Consider the following 23,641-nt stretch of genomic DNA (forward strand, 5'->3'; position numbering starts at 1 on the left):
CACAAATGGGAGGCAGACAGTGGAACCCGTGACAGGATCCCAGCTCACCAGTATCTCCAGAACACAACTCCATTAGCAGAGGGCTGCAAACATCCCACACCAAACACCCAAACAGCTTTTCCAGTGGAAACAGACTTTCTTTACCCACACCAGCAAAAAAACTGGTCTATTCACAGCTATACCAAAGCTACTTTGAGAAACCACCATTCATCATGGTTCTTCAAGCTAAAGCTGGAAAATCCTCGGGATCATCAGGATTTGGAGCAACAAGCTGCACCTGCAGAGTAAGAAAGGAAGGTTTATAAAAATTAATGCACTTCAAAAGCATCTGACAGGTACGTATTTTACCCTGAAAAGGGTTCATTCCTGTGTTCAAGTTAAATGCTTTGTATCCATCACGATCACAGAAACTCTAAGCACTTATCTCAGAAGCTACGGCTACTGTAATTTCTTCAGTGTGAATGTATTTATAATGCTGATCTTACTCCTTGAGAAAGACCAGAAGATCCAGGTTCTGCAGCACTGAAGTGAGAAAAAAGTACAGCAATCTCACCCAAAATACCACCTGATTTCAGAAGCAGCGTTATTATCTTACATTCTAAGGCTACTGTTCATATTGTAGTTTTAAACTCTACGCTCTATTGTTATAAAGAGCCTTTTTCATCCAGACGAAAGAAATGCATCAGATCACTCTGTGTCATCCTGTAAGCTCCCAACCTTCAGGTATTTTACTCACACCAGACAGAAGTAAACTGAGACTTCAGCTGGTATGAAGAATAAAGATGTCATTTTTCAGTCCAAAAATGCCTTTTTTTTAAAAAGGAAAAGGTCAGTGGAAGGTTGTTTTTTTTAAATGGTTGCACTGGACACTTGTATCATTCCTGCAGGATGCTGTAGACTTCTGTCTTCATGTGCAGATTCCCAGATTTACTGATCTCACTCTCAGTGATCAAAATACTATTGCTGTACTATACTGAAATTTTTTGCAAAGGATACAAGCCCAAGCCTTTAGTCATTTTAATTACTTCCCAGTTTATATCATAACTCACTACAGAAACAAGTCTTCATTGCATCCTTCCCTCTACTTAACATTACAGCAGCTAGTAATCAGACCTTTTAAAATCTGTATGGTAAGAGCTGTGAGCCTGAACCAGTATTTAAGGAACATGATATGGGTCAGCAACTCAAAATAACCGGGCAGGAATTAGAAACAAGTCTGTAGCTACGGAAATCAGAAATCCCACACAAAAGGGAGCAGAACACACCCAAGCCCCCACAATAACAAAAAAAAATTCCTAAGCAAACAACAACAAAAAACGTAAAACCCAGTATCATTACTTCTGGTCGAGGTTCTGTCTCCTCAACTCGTCTGCCACGACCACGACCACCTCGTGCTCCTCTTGATCCACGGCCAGGGCGAGGAAGACTCCCAAAATTAATATCCAGCTGAGATGTTATGTCATTCACTGGTCTTCGAAAGACATGGGGATCATCTTCAAAGTCCTCTTTCTGCAACTAAAAAGATCTGGTTAAAGCCTATAGCTTCCATTTATAACCTTCTCCCCTCCCTGAGAAATATACACTTGTATTACAGACTAAAGAGAAGATAAATCAAGATGACATCCAGAAGAGAAGACAGGCCTTAACTTGACCAGGGTTTTAACAGAGGCAAGGTAACTGCAGCTTCCCAGATGCCTGGGATAGTTCTTTGTTGGTTTGGAGAGTCCTGGCAACAAATCTTCTGTACCAGTTCTTTAACACTGAAGAGGTTTTTCAGAAATACCATCTACAAGGTTTTCTAAGGGACTAAAGAACCAGGCTTAAGCTACTCACACCAACAATTATCTTCAAATAATGGTTAAAAGCCCCTGATAAAGCACAAGATTTGGCTACTAACTAATCTATTACTCTGTTTGTCTGCAGCTATGAGACTACTGTTGTTTTAACTCTTGTATTCCCAGTAGATTTAAGACTATTTCCCATCATAATTTTAATGTGCACTGTAGTAATGGTAACCTGTACGTAAACTCATCCCATACAGTGACGAATCGCTTATTTTCTTCCATGTCTAATACAGAGATTTGACTTGCCCATGTAATGCAGTTCCTGTAGCTCCTATTTTATGTTCATTTTGACAAGGTCCCTTGATACTGCCAGCCAAGAAACTTCACGGGCAAAAAGATCATGCACTCCTCACGCAGTTGCATACTCTCTTCAGAGCTTGTGAAGGGTATTCTCCCCACCCCTACCACCACCTCCCTCAGAGAAGGAAGCGGGGATAACAGCAGCCATGCTAAAAGCACGCAGGAACTTCAGGATTAGTGTCTGTCCCTGGAAGTGCTCAATGACCTAAGTGATTAAGGCTTAACAAGCTGCAAGTGTCAATGTTAATATTATAACTAGACAGAGGATACTATGTGTATTCACATGTGCATGCAGACTTTAACGATCAAAATTCCATCATGCTAGACTTTTGAGTATATGTACATATTTCTGAAACCCCCAAAATCTGAAATCTAAGTAAGCAAGAATCTGTGAAAGAAGCCTCCCCTTTCTCCCCAGTCATACCAATAAATTAGAAGTTCTCCCTGAAATGTCAATCCCAGTAATATCACAGAATAAAAGTTAGGGAAAAGCAGGGGAGGGGGGTAGGAACAACATTACTACAGAACAAGTTCTCCAGAGTTACTTGCAAGAAGCAGGTCCCTAAAACTGGAAAAATGTAATTTGAAAATGTATCTTCCAAGTGCGCAGTGCAAGTTGGGATCCAGCAGAGATGAGAAATAGGACACTCAGCATCCAGACTAACAGATGCCAAAACCCTAGTTCAATATATACATGCAAGTGCATACTAGCGAGTAAGCTAAACAGGATTCAAAGTTAGGGTAAGAAGTGTTTAGTAAACAAGTTTCTCTAGCAGCATTATCAGAGATCTACATAGGTGGCAGCAGCAAGGACACGGGTTTTATATTGCTAAGAACAAGCCGTAAGGTAGAACAACTTGATAAATTACATATTTGCACACAACATAGGGGTGACGGTCTGAGAGAAGAACATGAACAGATGGTAAGTTTAAAGCACGTTTTGGGGCACGTACGTCACTACAGTAACAAGGCTTAGGAACCGATTTCTAATCTGTTCAGGTTATACTAAAACTAGCAGAAAAAGAATAGAGACAGTTTCCTAACCCTGGGCATAGAGCAGAGTTTACAGAATTCCTGAGGCAATGCTTACATCATCGCTATATTTTGACTTGTGAATCACCACTGCTTTGGAAGGAACAGTGGATTCTGGCTTCCGGATGTTGAATTCAGGCTTTGGTCGATTCTGTTGCTGAAGATTTTTCCACTCATCTAACGTCATTTCTTGAACTACTTCTTCCATTGGCTCTCCTTCAGCAACTCTAAAGGTTTATAGTTGTAAAGTAAAAACCATTAGCTTGCAACATGCCAGGATGAACAAGAATACTAATCTCTAAAGTAAGGATACTTACTTTTTTGAAACATTTGGAATGTTTCTCACCAAATTACTATCCTCAATTCCACTTACTCCCCACAGTAACTTGATACGCAGGTTTTACATTAATGTAAGTTGGAAACTTAAGGCCTGTTTGAAATCAGCCGCATGAACAAACGCTGTCTCCAGCCTCCTGTAGTAAGTTTGGTATTTACCCAGCCTCATTGCAAGCTCGGGCACTTCAGATTCTAGCAAAACTGTCTTTCGAGCTGGCATATTCTCAATCCTAATTCACAGTGAATCTACGCCTAGCAAACAGCAAAAAAGCACATCAAGCAGTTTTAGAACACCCAATCGCATGGTTTGATTGACTCGTGCTGCAGGATGACAATGTGAGGTGGATTCGTGTTTCCCTGCAGCTTTCAGTCATTAAAAAGACATGATGATCACACCACGGGATCTCCTAGGTAATTACTAACATTTCCTTTGTTACTTTCACGAGACGCTTCCTTGGTTTCTCTTGTCAGATGCAGTGGCACACAAGGAGACAGTATTTATTACCTGGCAAAACCAGATTAATCCTAGTCCAGTTTTAATTTGTCACAAAGTGCATTAATGAAGATATGCTCAAGGAACTCATAACGGAGCGTGTCGGATCTCCTCTGTATATTTTTGAACTGTAAAGACTGAAGTCCAAGGCTTTATGTGTGTATTCATAAGACAAGAGAGCTAGGACAAAACTAAAGATTCCTCTCCGCTCACCACTGCAAGACTACGCTGACAATTTTCTGATGCTGACCAAGAACGACTTGCCAAGGACCAGCAGCTATTAGAGTACACTACAGGTGTAATCTAGCAATTAAAACACATAATTAAACTAATTATATTTGCAGAAAGCAAATTCCCTACTAAGCAGCATCACATGCAGGGAACACAACTTGCTTCATTACCATAATTGTTGCTCTAGAAAGAAAACTAATGCCATGAACTACGGGAAAACTTGCACTAATTGCTCCCAGACACTTGAGAAACCATTTTACCCTTTTTCCACACAAAACTGTTACACATTGCAGTAGTGGTCAAAGCAGTTAAGTATTTCCCTGACACTGATTTTTTCGGAAAACCCATTCATTAGGTCCCTTTTCTGGTGAGAAAACTACAGATTCATTTTTCCTCACTCAGTCACAGTTCCAAGGCTGTTCCTACCAAGTGCTGATGATTTTTCCAATGTAAATATATAGTTGATTAGATGCAAGTTGGCAATCTCTTTTACCATGGAAAGATGCAGACTCAAATGGCAGTCAGTGAACTCTGTGTTTTGTTTTTGAAGTTGTACAAGCATGCCATCAGAACACACGTTTGTTGTGAGTGTTCTCTACACTTACAACTACCCTATACAGGAACAGGCCTGCGCCCTCTTCCTACTTGATCTTGCAAAGAACCGTTCTATTTCCTGCCAGTCAAAATTATAAAATACTTTAATGAAGCACCCAGCATATGACAGTTAAAAGCAGAACTTAACAGTAAAACAGACCTTACTTTTGTTTCTAGGATGAACACAGTTCTAAAGGCACTTCGCAGAAAATTAAAAAATATCCAAGTCCTGTACTGTATCATGCCCTGTTATTTGGAAAATTACAGCTATACCAACCAGAAGTTAAAAGACTGGTAAGCAACTTGTAATTCCATACTGATTACTATTCTGAAACTATACTGGAAGAAAAAAAAATTAACCAGCTTACTGCATTAAATAAAAAGGACACTGCTGAAAGATGCAGCTACTTTTGGGAAAACACCCATACTATTCCATGAGTAAGAGCATTAAGAACCATTTGCACCCCAAACATTTCAATTTGCGGTCCTCAAGAGTAAGAATTCATATAATTTTTGATCAAAAATTATCTGAAGCTTCAGTTCTGGGAATGCATGTTGGAAAAACAAGACCAGTTGCAAGCACCCAGCAGAAAAAAAGAAGAGACAGTAAACTAACAAAAAGGGGCTCAGTTAAACTGGTCTAATTTCTTCTTAAGCCACTACCTCAGGACAGAATCAGTAGATTGCATATCTGAACTTTGGGAAGTCTTGTCCTCCTCACCCACTAAGTTTTCATCACATTAGGGAGATGCTGTTTCAGTCCTTGGCAAGAGCTGTAGAAAGGTACAGAACGAGTTGCAACAAGTACTTTAGGAACTGCTATCCATCTTCTAATTTGCAAAAGAAAAACATGCATTTGAGTGGAGCTTTAAGGACAGCTCTGGGCAGCTATCCGCAGCATAATCCATAATGCATCCACTGCATCTTCTGTGGCACAAAGCTTGTGAAAGAAAAGGGCAGTAGCACAACTGTTAAAGAACCTCAAAGGACTAACCAGTGGAATGCAGCGCTGAAGTGAAAACAACCAGCCAGAACAACCACCACCAGGAAGTACCAAGGACAAACAGAAATACGTACTCTCAGGCAGAAGTTATCAGCCACCCAAACACAGAAAGAACTACTATTAAGGCAGAAGCTCTGAAGGGGAGACCTCAATCTTCTGAACTGTTTAAAGGTATTGCAGGAAACCCAGGTAAGCTGAACTTTAAAACAACATCATTTGTCTCTTTTGCAACAGCATACTGTTAAAAGGAAATATATCAACCATTCTGTTTGGAATGGGTGTCACTGCTGGTAGGGTGGAACGAGGTCTGAGTAATGTCTTCTATGTGGCAACGGGTAAAAGTCCAGAATAGAACTGCAAAACAGATATGAAATCTAAAATACAAGATCTACATGGGAAGTCTCTAAATGGATGCTGAGGAGGAAGCATTCGTACCACTAAAAAAGAAGGAAAATTCTGCATGGCCTTATGTTAGGTAAGACACTCAGCAGAAAACACTCAAACACAGTAATCTTTGTTTTCCAAGCATTGGAAAGACCACCAAGGCACACTGAAATGTCCATCAGTAAGTGTGTTGGGTTCATGTCTGGAGGGGTTTGGTAGCAGGGGATGCTTTGGGAAAAGCTCCTCTGGCTCCAATTTAGCTACGGCTGAGCCAATCGGAGCCTCTGCAGGTAAGCATTTTTAAGAGGAGAAACCAGTTTGGCAGGGGCTTTTTTGGTTCTGGAGATCTCTTGTTTTGGAGGGGTGTAGGACAGAGGAAGAAATAACCATGCAGTCACCCAGGTTAGTGAGGAAGAGATCGGGGAGACTCAGAGCAGACGTTTCCCTTCAGCCCGTGATGAGAGGACAGGCTACAAGCACTGGTGAAGTGACCCACGCTGGCGCAGTTTGTCACTGGGAGAACCACTGCTCACAGAAGATCCCCACTAGCAGGAGGAGTTCACAGAGGACTGTCTCCCATGGGAGGGACACCATGTTGCCACAGAGAAGGACTGCAAGGAGTGTTTTCCTTGAAGGAAAGGGAGTGCAGAAGCAGCACGGAGTGAACTGGGTCTAACTGCAAACGCCATCCTCTGCCCACCCTGCGCTGTGTGGTGGGAGGAGGTAGCAAAGCTGGGCCTGGGAAGGAAAAGAGGGGGTGGGGGCAAGATGTATTTAAGATCCTGTTGTTTCTCTCACTGTCCTACTCTGGACTGGTGACTTGGTAGTGATTTTGTTGTTTAAATTAAATTGATTTTGTTGTCCCAAGTCGAGTCTGTCTTTTGCCTGTGACCATAACTGGTGAGTGAGCCCTCCCTGTCCTTTCTCTCAACCCTTAAGCCTTTCACTGTTTTTCTTCTTCTACTGGAGTGATAGGCTATGGTGCTTGGTTGCCAGCTGGGTCTAAACCACAACAGTAGCGCGTATTAAACTAGGCAGGTATGGTCAGTCATTCCTTGGGTCAGCAAGACCCCTTTCAGATCTGAATTTCTAGGATTGTAAGACAACACAAGGACATTTCACTACACAGCAACTTAACCTCTCAAAAAAGTAATCACAGGTGTTGCTTTGAAAAGTAACATCTATCAAAAACAACCACTTGCCTGTTCTAAAGAAAATACTGGTGGTTTTATGCTGCAAATGCTTGTTTTTGTAACTGCAAAGTACAGTTTGATTGTTACTCCAAAGAATAGTTTCAACTGCTAGGTTATTAGGAGTACAAATTTGTTTTAGGATGCCGTGACTCCCAAGGGGAAACACCTCCCATCAGTGAAGCACAGTAACAGGAACCTGCACATCACATTTTGGACAGAGACTTGACTGCAGCAGGTTATTTTAGACACCAAGCCCACATGGAAGTGCACTCTGTGCATTACTTTAACTTCTGACCTTAAGCATTTTCAGTAACTGCTTGGTGTTCATTTTTCATTACTCAGGTTAATAAGTTCCTTGGCATGCCAGCAATCACGCTTACAAAATATTGCCAGACACCTAAGCACAGCTTCTGGACATGAACAAACTGAATTCACAATGCAAGTGCATACCAAAACACAAATGGGAGGCTCCAGTAATGGTTCCTACTGCTTCAGTGTTTTCAGTGGACAACCACAACCCTCTAGCTATGCCTTGTTTACTGTACATACCTATCTCGCAGGAACTGCTCTACATGAACAGGTTAATAGGCAGAAAAAACACAAATGGAAAAGAATGCTATGCGTTCAGCTCAGTTGTTCGGCTGATTATTTGCATATCATTAAAAATAATGATAATGGGGTTTTTTTCAGATCAGCTTTTGTATCATTCAACCGCACAAAGCAAATTTTTAATGACCTTTTTATCAAGAAATCAGTAACATGGATCTGTCCTAGTCTACGAATAGCTTTATGGCACTGTTAAAAAAACCCAGCCAACAACAAAAAAACCTAGGAGAGGCTAATAGCTTGGCAAACTTGAAGACATATTTTGAAAGCTCCTATTAAATGACCAGAAGAATACATAGGGCCACTAAAAAGGTGTAAAGTCCTGTGTGATGAAATAGAGGATAATCACGGAGAATAAATACTAACTCTGCAAATACCTTTGATAGGAATTGACTAGACTAGGTGTCCTATGGAAGAAAAAGAAAAATCTATTCATTTGAATTACCAGTCAACACAAGCGTGTTACCATGTCACAGTTGTTTGACTGTGAAGACAAGCTCAACAGAAAGCAGCACCAAGGAAAGCTTATACTGTTGTATTAACATCCTTTTTTTACTTGTGGGGAAAAAATCCACAAGTAGCACACAGTTTGGGGCGCCTCACGCAGATATTGTGGATATGCTCTAGGAAATTTGAAGATATTGAAAGAAATAACTCTATTTATATCATAGAATTATTAAAGAAACTCTTGTCCTGCAATACTTTGCAAATGGAAGCTCACAAACAGCAGTGTGGACAGTGCTGAAAGCAAGACCTCGTGAATTACACAAGCCCACAGAAGTCTTTCCAGGACTGCACTGAAATTAGCCAGTAGCGCTCCAGAAAGCTTCACAGTATCTTCACACAGACAGATTATTCCCAGTTTCCACGAATTATTTTTTCTTTTCTCTTCTAAATGGAAACAGTTACAACAGAAAAAGAGAGTGAGAGAAGAAACAAACCCAAGATTTCCATCACTTTCTCAATACAAGCAAACACCTGCAATAAAGCAGTAGGAAAGAAATGGAGTCACTGCATTTACAAGTCAAAACAAAAAAAATCCAAGCAGTAGCTTGAGCAAACACACCCCTCTACACCCTCAATACTGAGGCTGTAGTGAAAGCAGAAGGTAGCCTAGCTAGAATCTTTTGCTGGTATATTACCTGCCGTAAGACAGCAATTCTAGCAAGCAAAGGCTACCCAAGCATACAAAACCTTAAAAATACATCCTGAAGCCCAAAAAAGATAATCCAACAGCTTCTGCTTTTAAATATTGGAAGAACAGACATATTTCCACCTTGTTAAGGGGTGGTTGCCATACAACCACTCCTCATTACTTAGGCACTATCTGCACTACATGCCCCCTTCTACGTTAAAATAGAGTCACCAAGCTGACATCACCCCCAAGTGACGTATATGTAATCTGTACTTTGTATGCAGCCTTGTGAGGCTTCAGGACAACACATACCACACTGAAAAGAGCACACAATGCAGAAGTTTGTACTTACAGGCTACTTGCATTTTTGAATCTTATGGACTTCAGTGAACTATTCCTAAACAAACCTTCTTCTAAAAACACAAAAAGGAATAAAATCTCCAGAAAGGCTCACAGCCTTACTGAATACCTAGTGATCTCTGAGAAAGGGAAAATAACTAAAGACAACTGGCCAATTCTGTCAGGTGACTTTTCCACTACATACTTCTCAAGCCTTACACTCTACAAGGAAATGATGTAGGATACACCTACAGAGAGCTTGAACTGGATACAACTGGAATACAAGCCTGATAGAAGTAAAGGTACCATCAGCTGATGAAAAAAGCTGAATAACTGTTCTCATGTTCAGCTAATATAGTGCATTTTTGGCAGTTTATCTGATCGGATTTGAGTTAGTCAAGAAATAGTTTTCTGGAGAGCCAATCACAGTCGTTCCATTCCAGAGACAGATTTCCCCATGTACACACACGTTTAGCTATATATTAAAACTAGTTTAAAATTAAAAGAAATAAAACTCTACCAACTCACCTTCTTACAGGGTTATACAACCTGAACACATAAGCGAGGTTTTGTAGTCTAGTTGGCTTTACTATTACGGAATGAACCGATAACTGGAGCTGCATCATCAAGTAAAAAGGCTTCACAGCAACAGAAGAGAAGGCTGACGGATTGTACAGCCCCTTTTTCACTCATTAGGAGTCATTCACCATATGCTCTTTGATTATTCTTCAGAGTATCTCACCTGGACAAGACTATCCAGTTACTTTTTAAGCCAGTGTTTATTTGCTGTGAAGTAAATTCTCCCCAGACACTGATCAGAATGAAAGCCAGAAGATGAGATTTACTTTCCCTATTCCTAAGGCTGCCTGCAAGACCATTTCTGGCAAGTTTTTCAAGTTCTACAGGGGTCCTTCATGAACAGATGACAACTGCACGGTATCAGTGATTGACGAATGCTGACTTAGAGAATTTTATCTTAGCGTACTTCAGTTGTGTTTGTACAACTGCATAGGCACCTCGAGTAACTCTTTATCAGAGAACTTCAAAAAGCAGGGTAGTTTTTACAAATTAGCCAAGTTAAAAAGGTAACTGACAAGTGTAGCTCCTCCATAAATCATCACCAAATCTTAGAAATGTAAGCATCACTGAGCAGTAAAACACAATCTGCAACTGTAAAAACCACACTTTAGTCAGAACTAGGGATGCATTTTCTTGACTCAAATAGATAAAGCTTTTCTATTTTAAAGTATATGCACTAGCAAAAGTTCACATTTCAAGCGTGCCTCCCAATACATCAGTAACATTCAATTGTTTTCTTTGCAGTTAGGAAGAAAATATTTTAGTCAGACTATACTTGTTCAGAGGCTCTCCTTCAGAGGCTCCCGGCGGCTCAGCTGTTCCTCCAGTTTCTTCCATAGGAGCAGTCTGTTCCATCCCACTAAAACAGTAAACAAAAAACCCCAAAAAGACTTCAAGGGTCACACTGGAAAAAAAAGCACTGTAGATCTATACATCACGTTTTTCCAGAATTCCTTGAGGGTGGGGGGGAAAAATAAGTGGAGAAAAACCCTAAGATCATAAGCAAAAAGTAGATCTACCACATGACTAGTTGAATGAGTAACAAACTATTAGGAAAATCTAACTTCTATGTACTTTTAATCAAAAAAGTGAAAAGCACTCATGAAGACAAAATAATTCGGCCATGACTACAAATACCGGTACCTGATTACAGTATACCACTGATGTTTGGGGTTGCCTTTTTGTCCCTTTTCAACTATTAAAACAGTAGAATTCATACTCCATATTTTCTGTAATAGGGGCATTAGGTCACTGTCAGATGAGCGCAGCAGCATACTTATTTTGATTCCAGTGGTAAGGGTACATACTTAAAATTAACACCTTCTGGCTTTGATGCATCATTGAGCACAATTAATGCACAGACATGCCTTTAGAATTGTTTAGAAAACTCCAATTTAATGTCACTGCTAGCACACACACGCCACATCACAAGAAAGCATTGATATCTCATGTTTACATCACCAGTTCCGATCCTACTGAACTAAAAAAAACTAGGGAGAAGAAAAATTAATTTCCTGAAGTTCACACAACCTTCCCCGACATCCTACAGAATCTAGTTCGGTGCTCTAGGTCAGCTAGTTTTGTACTATCAGCTCAGAACTATGTTAAGCTAGCTGATCTTTCACTTGAAAAGCCAGAGTACCTAACCAATGGTAGGCACATTGGTTTGAAAACCAAGGCATGAAATATTACAGAAAACACAGAAGTTAGTACACCCTTTCAGAAGCATGTGGAATATCCAGTTCAAAAATTATCACCCATCAAAGCCGCATTTTTCAACCTTTTAGCCAGACTGCCTGAACCTGTGATCTAAGTTTTAGGAATCAAATTCTATTTTTAAAACAATGTTGTGAATTAATGTGTATATGGCCAAACATGTTTGCTGTAAGTTCGAAGCACTACCTTTTTTTCTGCCCTTTATCACCCTTAAATTAAAAGAACTGTAGATGTATATGAGAAAAAAAGCTACTGGAAAGAGTAGCATATTGCTAGGTGAAGAGAATGGACAAAACCCAACATTTCCAGTGAGATTTTGCAAATTCGATCAGAAACTAGTAAGAGAAACACAGAATTGAATTTCTTCTTTTTTTCCATCTAACTGACCTTTAATAAGCCATCACATTCTGTCACTGATCCTTCCATGCACTTCAGAATGTATTTCCATGGTAGAGTCAGCTGAACATTATCTCCAGAACAACACTGAATTGTAGTACAGCTTTGCAATTTAGAAATGACCGATTAAACTTGAGAAAAAGAGACTGGACTTCAAGCCCATTAACGGAGTTTCAATCTTTTAATTGGCATTTTGTAGCACTGCCATTAAATACAACAGTCCCACTTACTTGACTATTGAGAAAAGTCCGGACTTATTTCAGTTACAAGACAGCTTGGCCTCAAAAGATTTTGGCAGTTTTAAATAAAGAAATATCATCATGCCTTTGCTACAATCGAATCTCACCAACGTGAAGGGAACAAGTTAAAAAAACTGTAAAACTATGTCCATCACATCAATTAACAGACTGCAAGACTTATGAAGCTCAAAATAGACTTGAAAATTATGAACAGAAAGTTATCATCTAAGGTGGGCCACAGAAAATGATGATCTGCAGTGGGCCTAAGTATATATTGTACCTCATATCATCTTTAAGTGTTCCCCAGCTGCGAGTCCCGACTCTACTCTTTTTGTCATCTGCTTTCACTCCTCTAGAGAGAGAAACAGGTTCTGTGAGTTCCGAGAGCTAATTTCATTAGGACCTCAAACTAGAAACAGCATTGACTTTTTGCAGCCAGCCTGGATACAGAAGAAGGGAACAGAATACTTAAGAGACACTACGGCAGTGCTGACTATTGTTCATTTGTAAGAAGCAGACACAGAACACTTACGTTTTATCACTCCCACTTTGTCTTTCAAATTCCCGTTTTCCTCTCTGGTCAAAGCCATCGAAACTTTTATTTATTCCACCACCTCTTCCTCTACCTCGCATTCCACCTCTTCCTCCGCCACGACCTCTTATTGGCCTTTCACGGTCTAATCTTTCAAGCGGTCTAAAAAGAAGATTTATAGTCACATATTTGTTCCTGCAGAACAGTTAACAAGGAGGAAAAATTTGTATGGCTGTATTTGTGCAGCCGTGAGAGACATCAGCATGTGAGTGCTACCGTACATTTCCTAAAGTGCCTCTTTACTGCAACTGTACTGCAAACTGTACAGTTGCATTAGTTTTGTTATTAAAAATGGACATAAACTGAACACGGGGGAATTACTGCAGATAACAGGAATAGAAAGTTCAGCTGTTTACTGATTACACAGAGATGTTAAGTAAAACATTAAAAAAAATGTCAAATCTTCAGCAATCTTTATTAGACAATAGCCCCACCTTCTAACACAGATTTACATGCAACTGCTAACAATTTCAGGGATATTGTTAAATATTGCGATGTAAAGTAAGAACAGCCACGCTCTCAAGTGTTAAAGGTTAGGTGGAATTTTCTAGTACTTATAAAGAAAGTAAGATTTACATGCATTCACTGTCCAAGCAGTAAATAGCATGACGAAGTTATTTTCAGTTTGAACAGAAAAACTCATTCAGCTTGAAACTTGCACTACATGCTCTGCAAAGCTTGATAGGTGAACCAAGAAACTAACATTTATATGCAGACTAAAGGGTTACATTTTCAGATCTTTACACTTTTCAGTTTCACTTTCTACTTCCAAAATTTAACAGAATGAATTTTTAATCCATCTGCCAGAAAGTTGAAATTACAGCTCTGACAGGCATGAAGTTGCCTTGCAACAGATCTCCACACTAATAATGCAGCCATGCCTTCCAAGTCAGCTCTGGCTACTTTATCTGTCTTAAGGAGGTTCTTTCCCTCCCCACCCCTGTGCAGATCCTCCACAAGGCACCTTTCTTTCTTCTCCCTGTATGGTACATACCTTTCCACTGTGAATTCTGCTTGCCTTTCTGTTTCATAGGAGCGGTACTCCCTGAAGGATGGTCTCCATTCAGTTTTGTCTTGTTTCACCTCTGCTCCTCTGTTATTGAATCCTTGCTGCTCTCCTCGCTTAGGTGCTCGCTTCTGGCCTACACAAACACACACACATCTAGATTACTCACAGTATAATAATAACTGAATTGCAGTTATCAAACTAGTGACCAAAATGAGCTGATTACACCTTACAGTCTTCTGCTTTATTGCCTCCAATCCCAAGTCCACCAAAATATTAAACCCACTTACATTTAATGTTGCCAGACACTACCTGTTTTAAAGACATCTACTTGCTTTTCCCTTCTGCATTGGTGCACCTGCCTCAGCAAAAACTGCTATGGGTGTTGACATGCTCAGACACTTCCAGAAAATACAGGCAAAAGAAAAATACCTCAAAAACCTTTCTAGTTTACTACAGGAGAAGGCAGAAAAGCTTCAACACAAGACACGAACCACAAGTCGGCTGCAATAAAGGTGGGGAACAGAGGAGGACCACTAGAGTCAGGTGTTAGTCATTAGTTCATCATGAGACACACACCTCCTGCCAGATGAGCTGAGCTTAGAAGTCTGAGCCTGCACCTCTACTTTAAGCACAACCATGGCATCCAAAACCAGAAGAGGCTCACCACCTCCTGCTGCCATTCTAGGGAGGAGAGGACCGTTCACTGCCGAGTTTAAGTGGCAGAAACCCAAGCGCTAAGTAAAAAGCCTCCAGTGTCAACATATTCCAAGATAAAATCTATTTACGCTTTTTGGGGTTTTGCTCAGCCATTGTCTGGGTTAAGGAGGAGCAAGTCAGGCAAGGTGAATGCAGAGAAATTGTGTATTTTAAAAGAGAATAAACTGAGTTATCCACTCAACCTACATACATCTACATACGACTAAAGTTCATCACATGCTTCCTTCCCCACTTTCCCAAATTCTGTGCTCTACTTAGGACAAAGTTTTCCAGAAGCAACCAAGCCTTTTACCTGCTAGGCCCCTATACTCACACTGTTGGCTGAAAAAAGTGTTGGTTTAAGTCAATCTAGTAAGGAACTGCAGAAACAGTGCTCTTTCCACAAGAAGCATGTGTGCAATGCTGAGCAAGTACTAAACCCAGGTTAGTGGAGAAGTGACAGTCCTGGCTCCTGTTGCTAGCACATAAAAAGAAAAAAGCCTATTCTATGTCACAATATTAAGACAAATTAATTCCTAGCTCCATAAAAATGCCCATATAAGAAGATCTCTGATCAAAGCTTGGCTGGCAAGCATGAAGGCTGTAACACCATCTTTAAAAATAAAACTTCAAGGAACTACCCACTCAGTGAATAATATAAAAGTGCAGTAAATAAAGCTTTTTGTTATGCACTAGGGCCAGTCATATTTGTACACAGAAGTCAGTTTTATTTTTGCTGCAGAAGCAATTCTAGATTTGGGTTTCTTTAAACTACTTGACACAATATATTCCAGTAATACTTTGTTTTCCAAAGTTTGGAGTTGCTTGATCCTTAGAACAGCAAGCATAATTGAGTCTCAAAAATTATTACGTAACCTCTGGATAAAGGACAACTTCTGAAATCAGCTTCTGAATAAGCTTTTCCGATCAGGATGCTTTAATAAAAAGCAAAATTATAAAGAACACAGCATTCTACATGCTGTTGGGAAACATGTCTGCTCTATGCACATCTCAGCTACACCACCAACTACACAAGTGTTAATTCCAAATTGGAATCCTGCTGTGGAACAAGTGACTACTCATTTCTGACCTCATCTTTACTTATTTTGTTTGGATCTGAATGTGCTACTGCAAAACAAGAGTGCACTTCATTTATTTTTGAACCTCTCACTGGCTATCAGAAACATCAGATGTTCTAAACAGAATAATTTGGCAAGAATGCAGCAGTCAGAGACCAATTTCTCTACTTACTTAGTATTAACCTCAATTTCAGCCTCAGATTCAAAGAGCTCCTTAGAACTAGTAAAGCAAGGCCAAAAAAAAGAAGATGCAAAAGTCATTTTAAAAAGATGGTCTCCAGTTCTGTCACCCAGCACCACTTAAAAGTACTTCAAAACATCTTCTGTGTAGTACACAGATAGGTCAGTGTAGTACATGCCACTAGCACTGACCATGCTAGATGAAGCTGTCAGCTCTACTCCGATTTCACTTTCATTCTAACAGCTATCATTGCTGCTGATGGGTTTTAAATACTAGAAAAATTATTTGTGACACTTACTACCTGTATAAAGATATTTTTAACTGGTTTGACAGACATGCAGCAGTGGATTAAAACAGTAAGCAATAACCACATCTCTCTAATAAGCCAAGTCGCCCTCAGGGCAGAAGCTTGTGACCTGCTTGTGAATCAGTTCAAATACCAGCGCAACTTTCATCTCTGCATATAAGGACAAACTAAACTGGAGTTTGGCAGAGTTGGAATGCTAGCATAAGCTACACAATTTTAATCCTCTGTCATATGTTTGTCCCAATGCAGACTTACTTTTATTTAAAGCACTGAAGGGGTGGAGAACATACAAAAAAACCCCAAAACAACCAAACACAAAACATCCAAAACATGAGCAATCTTGTGTAGTGCTGTCATAATAGCTTCTACTTTAAAAGAACGGAGGTACATTTTGAATATTCATTAGCCACTTCTTCAAGTACACTCCGTTTTATCTGCTTGTTTGCATACACAGACTGGTATGTGTGTTTTCTTCAAAACCACAAAAAAAAGTTTAGTGGATCATCTTCTTAAGGTCTTAAAAACTTCAAGCTGAAAAACGATGATTGCTCTTCCCTAGTTCCTGAGTTTAGCCCCTCTTTAAGGTGGTTATACAGTTACATCTGTAATCTGTATGGAGATGAAGATGTCTCCCACATTTCCCACCTCACCACTGCTTCACCGCAGGTGACTGCAGCAGCCCTGTCTGTTGGCTGAGATGCCTGTCACTTTATTTTCTAAACTGAGGAATCAAAAGAGAAATCTGATGCTTAAACTGCTTCAATAGAGCTAGCACTTCTTTTTTTTCGCCGAAGAAGCAACCTATCTGTTATTAGAGAGAAAGATATCTGCAAATACTACAATTACCAGGTACTAGAACCAGACATTGCTAAGGAAAAAAAGCCCAGTTTTTCAAGCTGTTAAAACTCTAAATCATTTAGAGCTAATGTACTTAAGCAGTTTTTACAACCCCCACAATAATAATTTACTATCAGTATTATTTATGTTTATTTGCAGCATTTAGATACAAAGACTTTCTGGAAAAATGTTTTTAGGAAGCATATATCACAGAACTGGTATCTGGGAGAGGTGAAACTGCCTTTAAGACCTGCATTGCCGGTTTCCTATACACTGGTTATGTATGTATTAACAGAAGGATTTAAAACAACCCAGCAAAATCTCTCTGCTTTCACATGTTGTTGTCTAGCTATCACCAAGTTACTCCATCCACCTCACCTGTCCTCAAACAAACTGGACTTTTGCTTGGGAAGATAGTTTTCTAGGTTTTATGGGCTCTTCACTGTCTCCCACTGAGACAGCATGGCCTCACCTTTTTTTTTTTTAAATTTTCAGTTTTAAGAGAAAGTAGATTTTTGTGCAGCAAACCTTGACTTTAGACAAACACCACAAGAAGCCCAGCTTGCGACTGCTATCCATGTCTACAAGCCAGAGCAGAAATCTTGCTGTGTTTCCCCCATTGCCTTACATGTAAGGAGCATATGAGGTAAGCTGGCATGCAATTCACGGGCCAAGGGAGGTTACTGCTGCAAAGAGCACCAAAACCTTGCATTCTGACCTAAAAGCCAGCTTGCAACATTGCACCATAGTGTTTTATGAATTCTCACAAGCCTGAGATCAACTCATGCCACCAAAACAGGTGACACTCAAACCCAGTGAGATGATTCCACCTATACTGCATTTCCACAAATGCAGCCTGGGATGAAGAAGTGACAAACAGATAGTTACTTCTCTTTTGCCCAAGTGACATGCACCATAAGAGAGCAGTGGTAAACTAAGCATAGTTTTGATTCAGTTAGGATGAGCATTAAAGCAACCACAGTAGCCAGATGAAAGACTTATATATCTTATAGCATGCATCTGAAGAAAGCAAAAGGCAATGACAAAATACTTTGCACCTGGTAATCCACCCTTAGAGGTTTTCTGAATTAAAGGCTACAAACACTGATTTATGGAGGATAGATAGATCCACAGATGGGCTGCCATATCTTTACCCAGACTGCTGCCTGAACAGAAGCATGCTTCGATATATCAATGTCACCCTACAGCAAGAAGGGCCACAGGTCAATTATCATCTCTAGAAAAAGCGTTCTTTCTCCTTATTTCACAAAATCTGTCTGAAATTACACCCCTTTTTTTCCGTAAAATAAGAAGCAACAAATATTCTTTGTCTTCTCTAAGTCTCAGCTGCATTTCTAAACACACTCCTTTTGTATCCTCAAAACAAAACCTTATAATTTTTCTCCCCATATATAAATCATTCTGTAAGTTTCATCATGGATGTCGCTCATGCTAGAGTAGTGCTTTTACTAGTTTTAACATCTCTGAGGTGACCAAAAGAGCAGACATAGTTGAAGATGCGTGGTGAGAATCCTTCGAATATTCCTTTCCTGTTTTCCCTGCTGCTGCTACCTCAGTAATTCCCAACACAGCTTCTCTCCTAAATGGAACTGGAAACAGTTCCACGTTGCAATATACCTTACAACACTGCCTCCCCCCTCAACTCATGTTCTCCCATACTATTACTTTACACTTACTAATACTGAATTTCCTCTGACATTTTATAGCTCATTTACAGCATGTAATTTGTGCCATTGCTCTACAACTCTTTTTCTTCTGGGGTAAATAATCTTGTACCAGCAAATTTCAGTCATTTATCCCTCTGACAGCTCTTTTAGTACAGACTTCCCATCCACCTACACAGACACGAAAAAAAATTGCAGCTGTGCTCAAATTTTTTCATTTCAGACAAGTTTCAGCTGCCTTGTAGATGTAAAAAGCTAAACTCCATACAATCACTGGTCTTAAATTCAACTCTCTCTTTCCATTTATTCCAAGAGACCCTTCTTTCCTCTGCCTTCGTCTTAACAGCTCATTTTTAAATTAAAAAAAATCTAAGCCTCAGGAAACAATTTAATGGGAGTTCAGAGGAGATGAAGCAAGTACAAAATCAAACAGGAATACTTCTCCCATTGGTGTGGAACGAGGGCAAGTGGAGAAATTCTGCTATAATTCAAGGATCTCTATCATTTATTACGGCTGCATGCAAAGAAACAACTTCATTACGATCTCAATGACACAGTAACACCTATGCATGAAGAGTTATCTTCCTTTACAATAAAGCTGCCTAACTGGAAAAGGTAAAAGAGTTCACACTCTCAGGGACCTGTTTTGCCATATTTCAGAGCATAGCCGATTTAAGACTGCACACTTCTTCCCCTTTGCTTGTCTGCAGCCATGTTATTTTAATTCCAAACTTCAAGCAATTAATTTTGTGAACTAAAGCATGGCTAATTACTCAATTTGAAGAATAATACCACAGTATTTCAAAATACAAAAAAAAGGCTTCAGCTATTGCACGCAACACACCAAAGAAAGACACATGGAGTTAGACCCTATTCCGTGGTATTTTCTTTTTGTGTGAGCCAGTATTCAATTACAGAATTGCCTACTGCAGCTTTCCTCTAGACAATCCTTTCGACAATGTAGCTGAAAGAATGAAATTGGAATAAATTATTTAAAAATGAGAAAATGGCAGTCAGCCTAAGATAAAATTCCCCAGAAATATTCTGTGCCATAACAACTGAAAACCATAGCTAAAACCTCAAAACCACAGTATTCAGGAACTACATCTAAATGTTACACGAGTCATCAAATGTACATGAAAGAAGAAAACCTTTTAGAGGTATTAGCAACAAAGGTTCAGAGATTTCAACAGAACAGAGCTTATTACTGCATGATCAACAAATTTAATTTGCCTGGACCGGTAAAGAATGCAAGCTCTGCAACTGGGCCTTTTGAATAAAGAGCTGGCAGATGCAGTTTGGCCACTGTGCTAAGAATGAACTGAGTTAACATTAAGTGATGCAAATGTAAGAGCTGTAATACCTCCAAAGAACAGCCTTTACCCAAATCCTCAGCATACAGACTAAAAAAAAAAAAAAAAAAAAAAACAAAAGTTGTAGCAATATCAGTATTCATGTGGTCCTTTCCCAAAATCCCAACAAACAAAAAAAAAAAAAAAAAAAAAAAAAAAAAATCACAGAACGCCACAGTCAGTACACAAGAAAAAACACGTCATTAACATCAAAAGTGTAGGTGTTAGTAGGCTATGAAATAGGACTCCATTTTCTCCTTAAAGAAAGATGACAAAATAGCCTCCTTACAGCTCCGTCAATTAGTTATCAATAGTTTGGATTCTAAAGGTCAAAGTACTGAATTATGTGGCAAAGTCCTCCTAGGAAGTACGTTTCAAATTGAAAACTCCTCCAGCAATTAAGTAAAAACTCTGCTAGAAAAGGCAGTGAAGAGTTAAATAAAAGAACGTTGAGTTACAGAAGTTTGTGAGCAAACCTTCCACTTTAACATCGAAATATAACACCAAAAGTCTCTCAGACTACTGCAAACTTCTTATATATTGCAAGATCAAAGACTAGGCTTTTTTCAAGTCTTTCTGAAGCTGAAGTCTATTTTGTTCAGATTTAATATCCTCAGGAAATTGTGAAACTTAGGACTTTTTGTAACCTAAACAAGCAAAACACCCCAATAATTAGATAAAACAGTCTGAAGGGGGTCCAGAGGAGGGCCACGCAGATGATCAATGGTCTGGAGAGCCTGCCCTATGAGGAAAGACTGAAGGAGCCAGATCTCCCTGGAGAAGAGAAGGCTTGGTGGGGGCCACGTGACAGCACTGCAGTACTTGAAAGGCAGCTAGAAAGAGGATGGAGGCTCACTCTTCACAAGGAGCCTCAGAGAGAGGACAAGGGGCAACAGGTACAAGTTGCAGGAGGAGAGGTTTCATATCAGTATCAAAGAAACCGACAACAACCTCCCCAGGGACATGGTGAAGTCTCCATCACTGGAGGTTTCCAAGGTGTGGCTGGACAGGGTGCTAGATGACCTCTTCTGGGCTGTCCTTCCCTCGAAAGGTTGAACCAGATGACCCTGCAAGGTCCCTTCTAACATGAGCTGTTCTGTGAGGATTCTACGAACACTAGGACAATACAGACGGAATGCTGTCATTTCAACCGTAACACCAAAAACTAATTCAGCTGCTCAGATGCTTCTTTACGGCATTTAATTCTTAATCAGTGAAATGAAATTAGAGGAAGTTATGCCCAAAATCTGGGAATCACTAAGGAAGACGGGACACAAAATCTTGTAAAGTTTCCGGGTTTTGTTTATTTTTGTTTTTAGTAAGTTTAATCATTAGTTTTACAATTTAGTAATTTTCATTAATATTATTTATTTCCCCAGAGGCACACTCTTCTAGCAATGCATTCATTGTTAGAAGCTTTATGCCAAACTGGGCTGGTATGAGAACCTTCCAAAGTGGCTACTCATTCTCACAGGTACAGTAAAAGATTAACATCTTAATGGGTAGGTTTCCTGGATGAATCCTCCATAACATCTCAGCTTCATATGGCCCAAACAAAAAGCTGCTCCCCCTCCAAAAGACCCTTTGATTTTTCCCCTAGCCTGACACTTGCTTTATATCTGTCAGCTTCGCCAGCACTGTTTTTGCCCTAAGCCAGAGGGTGATCTCCATCTTCAGAGCAGGCTTGCTAAGATAGCACATCCAAAGGAGGAGCACGCACGCTGCACCAAGGCTCAACTCACTGCCCTGTTTCAGTATCCTGACCATTACTACAGTCCTTACTTCACAACAAGCCCAAGACACACAGTGCACCTAAAAGCCAGGACAGTAACTTCCTTTAAAGCAAGTGCATCATTTTTCAGAGCAAATAACTCTGCTTAAGACAGATGTTAATTCATTTCACAAAGGCTACTAAAATCCAGCAGTCTTTTATCCTTTTCAAATGGGCAGGGAATTAAAACAAGGTGCACATGCCTGATATCTCTGTATGAGAAGCTGTGTTCCTTAATATCAAAGTAACAGAAAACATTCAAAGACACACCACAGGGTGACTGTGTTTTACCACAGAATTACAGTCAGAATCTGTATGCTTAAGATACCTGTAGACATGCAGGAGGTAAGGGATACTCCTGGTTGGTTACTGATAACCACCAGCTCTTGCTCAAGAACTTTTTTACCAAAACTTGAGATTCTGCTGTTCACTGGAGACTCCTTTTGTTTGCTCCTTTGCCTTTTGTTGATCATCACACCAAGGTATCCTTGAAATACCACACACCCATTACTAGTGTGATTACTGGTTTTACAGGCAAGGATCTCTGAGAAAGCTACGTAAAGACGTGTTTCACACAACTGTCCAAGGGGACAATGATAACTTGTTAAGATCATCCTCCACAAAGACGCTCGTTAGCCTGTGTGTATTTGGCATTGAAAGATTCTCTGCTCCACAAGGCCAAATAACAGCTGTTATCAGCAGTGTAAGACTGTAACTCCAAGCAATAGAACTGGTAACACTGGCAACAACTTGATGGAGCAGTTAACACCGATTCAAAGGCCCCACCTTCTTCTAGGGCGTTCACACAGTTCAGTTACTGTGATTCAACAGGAGCTTTTACCACAGGAAAAAATTAGTATCTGAAGAATAGTTAACGCGATAAGCTGCAGGAGAACTTACAACAACTCAAGAGCATAAAAACAGAGTGCTGTGTGCAGACATTTTCAATATTTGGAAACAATCAGCCAGCTCTCAGATACTTTAGATACCAAATCCAGCAACCTGAAGCTCAATACTAGGTAAGTAATAACAATCAGTCTCACAAAAACTCCTCCAAATGAAAGGAACTATAGTCCAGCAAAGCCTTAGGCTGCAAAGAGGACCGTGCCAGACATTCTCATACAAAAGCTGTGTCTCTACTCCCCCAAACATTTAGCAGCTGACAAACAACCTAGACCATTCCTGAACACTGAGCTAATGTGTTCACCAAGGAAATAAGCTTTTATTCAATGCAAGCTTAAGGAAATCTAAGCACAGATCCCCAGACTTGTCACAAACCTGAAGCACCAGCAAGCTCACAGGTACCTGGAACACATGCCTGGCAGCATCAAACATCGAAGGTAAATGGCCAGGGTGACCAACAACAAAATGCGTTATAGGGATGCTACAGCAGCACGAAAAATTACAGCTGCTGCAGTGGAGGAGTTAATGCTTTTTCGTTTGTCTCCAAGGACTCTTTCTGAAGTTTTCATTTATGCGTCCAAAGGCCCCTTTCCCTTCTGAAGCTCCGCAAGACAGCGCTGGGAGCCTGCCCAGGAACGGTCACTCACAGTAACGCTCTGTTTCCCACTTGTTTCTCCAAGGAGCCTTTCAGGTACCATTCACAACGACCGAAACTGAGTCAACCGGGTTTTCTCAGCCCTGCTTGACTCTGCTGCCGACAAGGGCCTTCGCGCCATACCACGGCTGCCAGGAGGCAGAGCAAGCGCGGA

The 23,641-nt window shown here is 40.1% G+C and overlaps 1 protein-coding gene across 1 annotated transcript; it reads right to left on the reverse strand.

Moving 5' to 3' along the window:
- Positions 1-220: 220 nt before the first annotated feature.
- On the reverse strand, positions 221-14,154 carry HABP4 (hyaluronan binding protein 4; the record flags this gene model as incomplete). The annotated part of the gene is made up of 6 exons (XM_010141491.1): positions 221-277; positions 1,312-1,515; positions 3,235-3,403; positions 10,845-10,928; positions 12,953-13,123; positions 14,007-14,154. Coding segments are annotated over 6 exons (833 nt in total), but the record flags the coding sequence as incomplete, so codon positions are not given.
- Positions 14,155-23,641: the final 9,487 nt, after the last annotated feature.

Source organism: Buceros rhinoceros, unplaced genomic scaffold (assembly GCF_000710305.1).
Source record: "Buceros rhinoceros silvestris isolate BGI_N320 unplaced genomic scaffold, ASM71030v1 scaffold11858, whole genome shotgun sequence".
Classification (NCBI taxonomy): Eukaryota; Metazoa; Chordata; class Aves; order Bucerotiformes; family Bucerotidae; genus Buceros; species Buceros rhinoceros.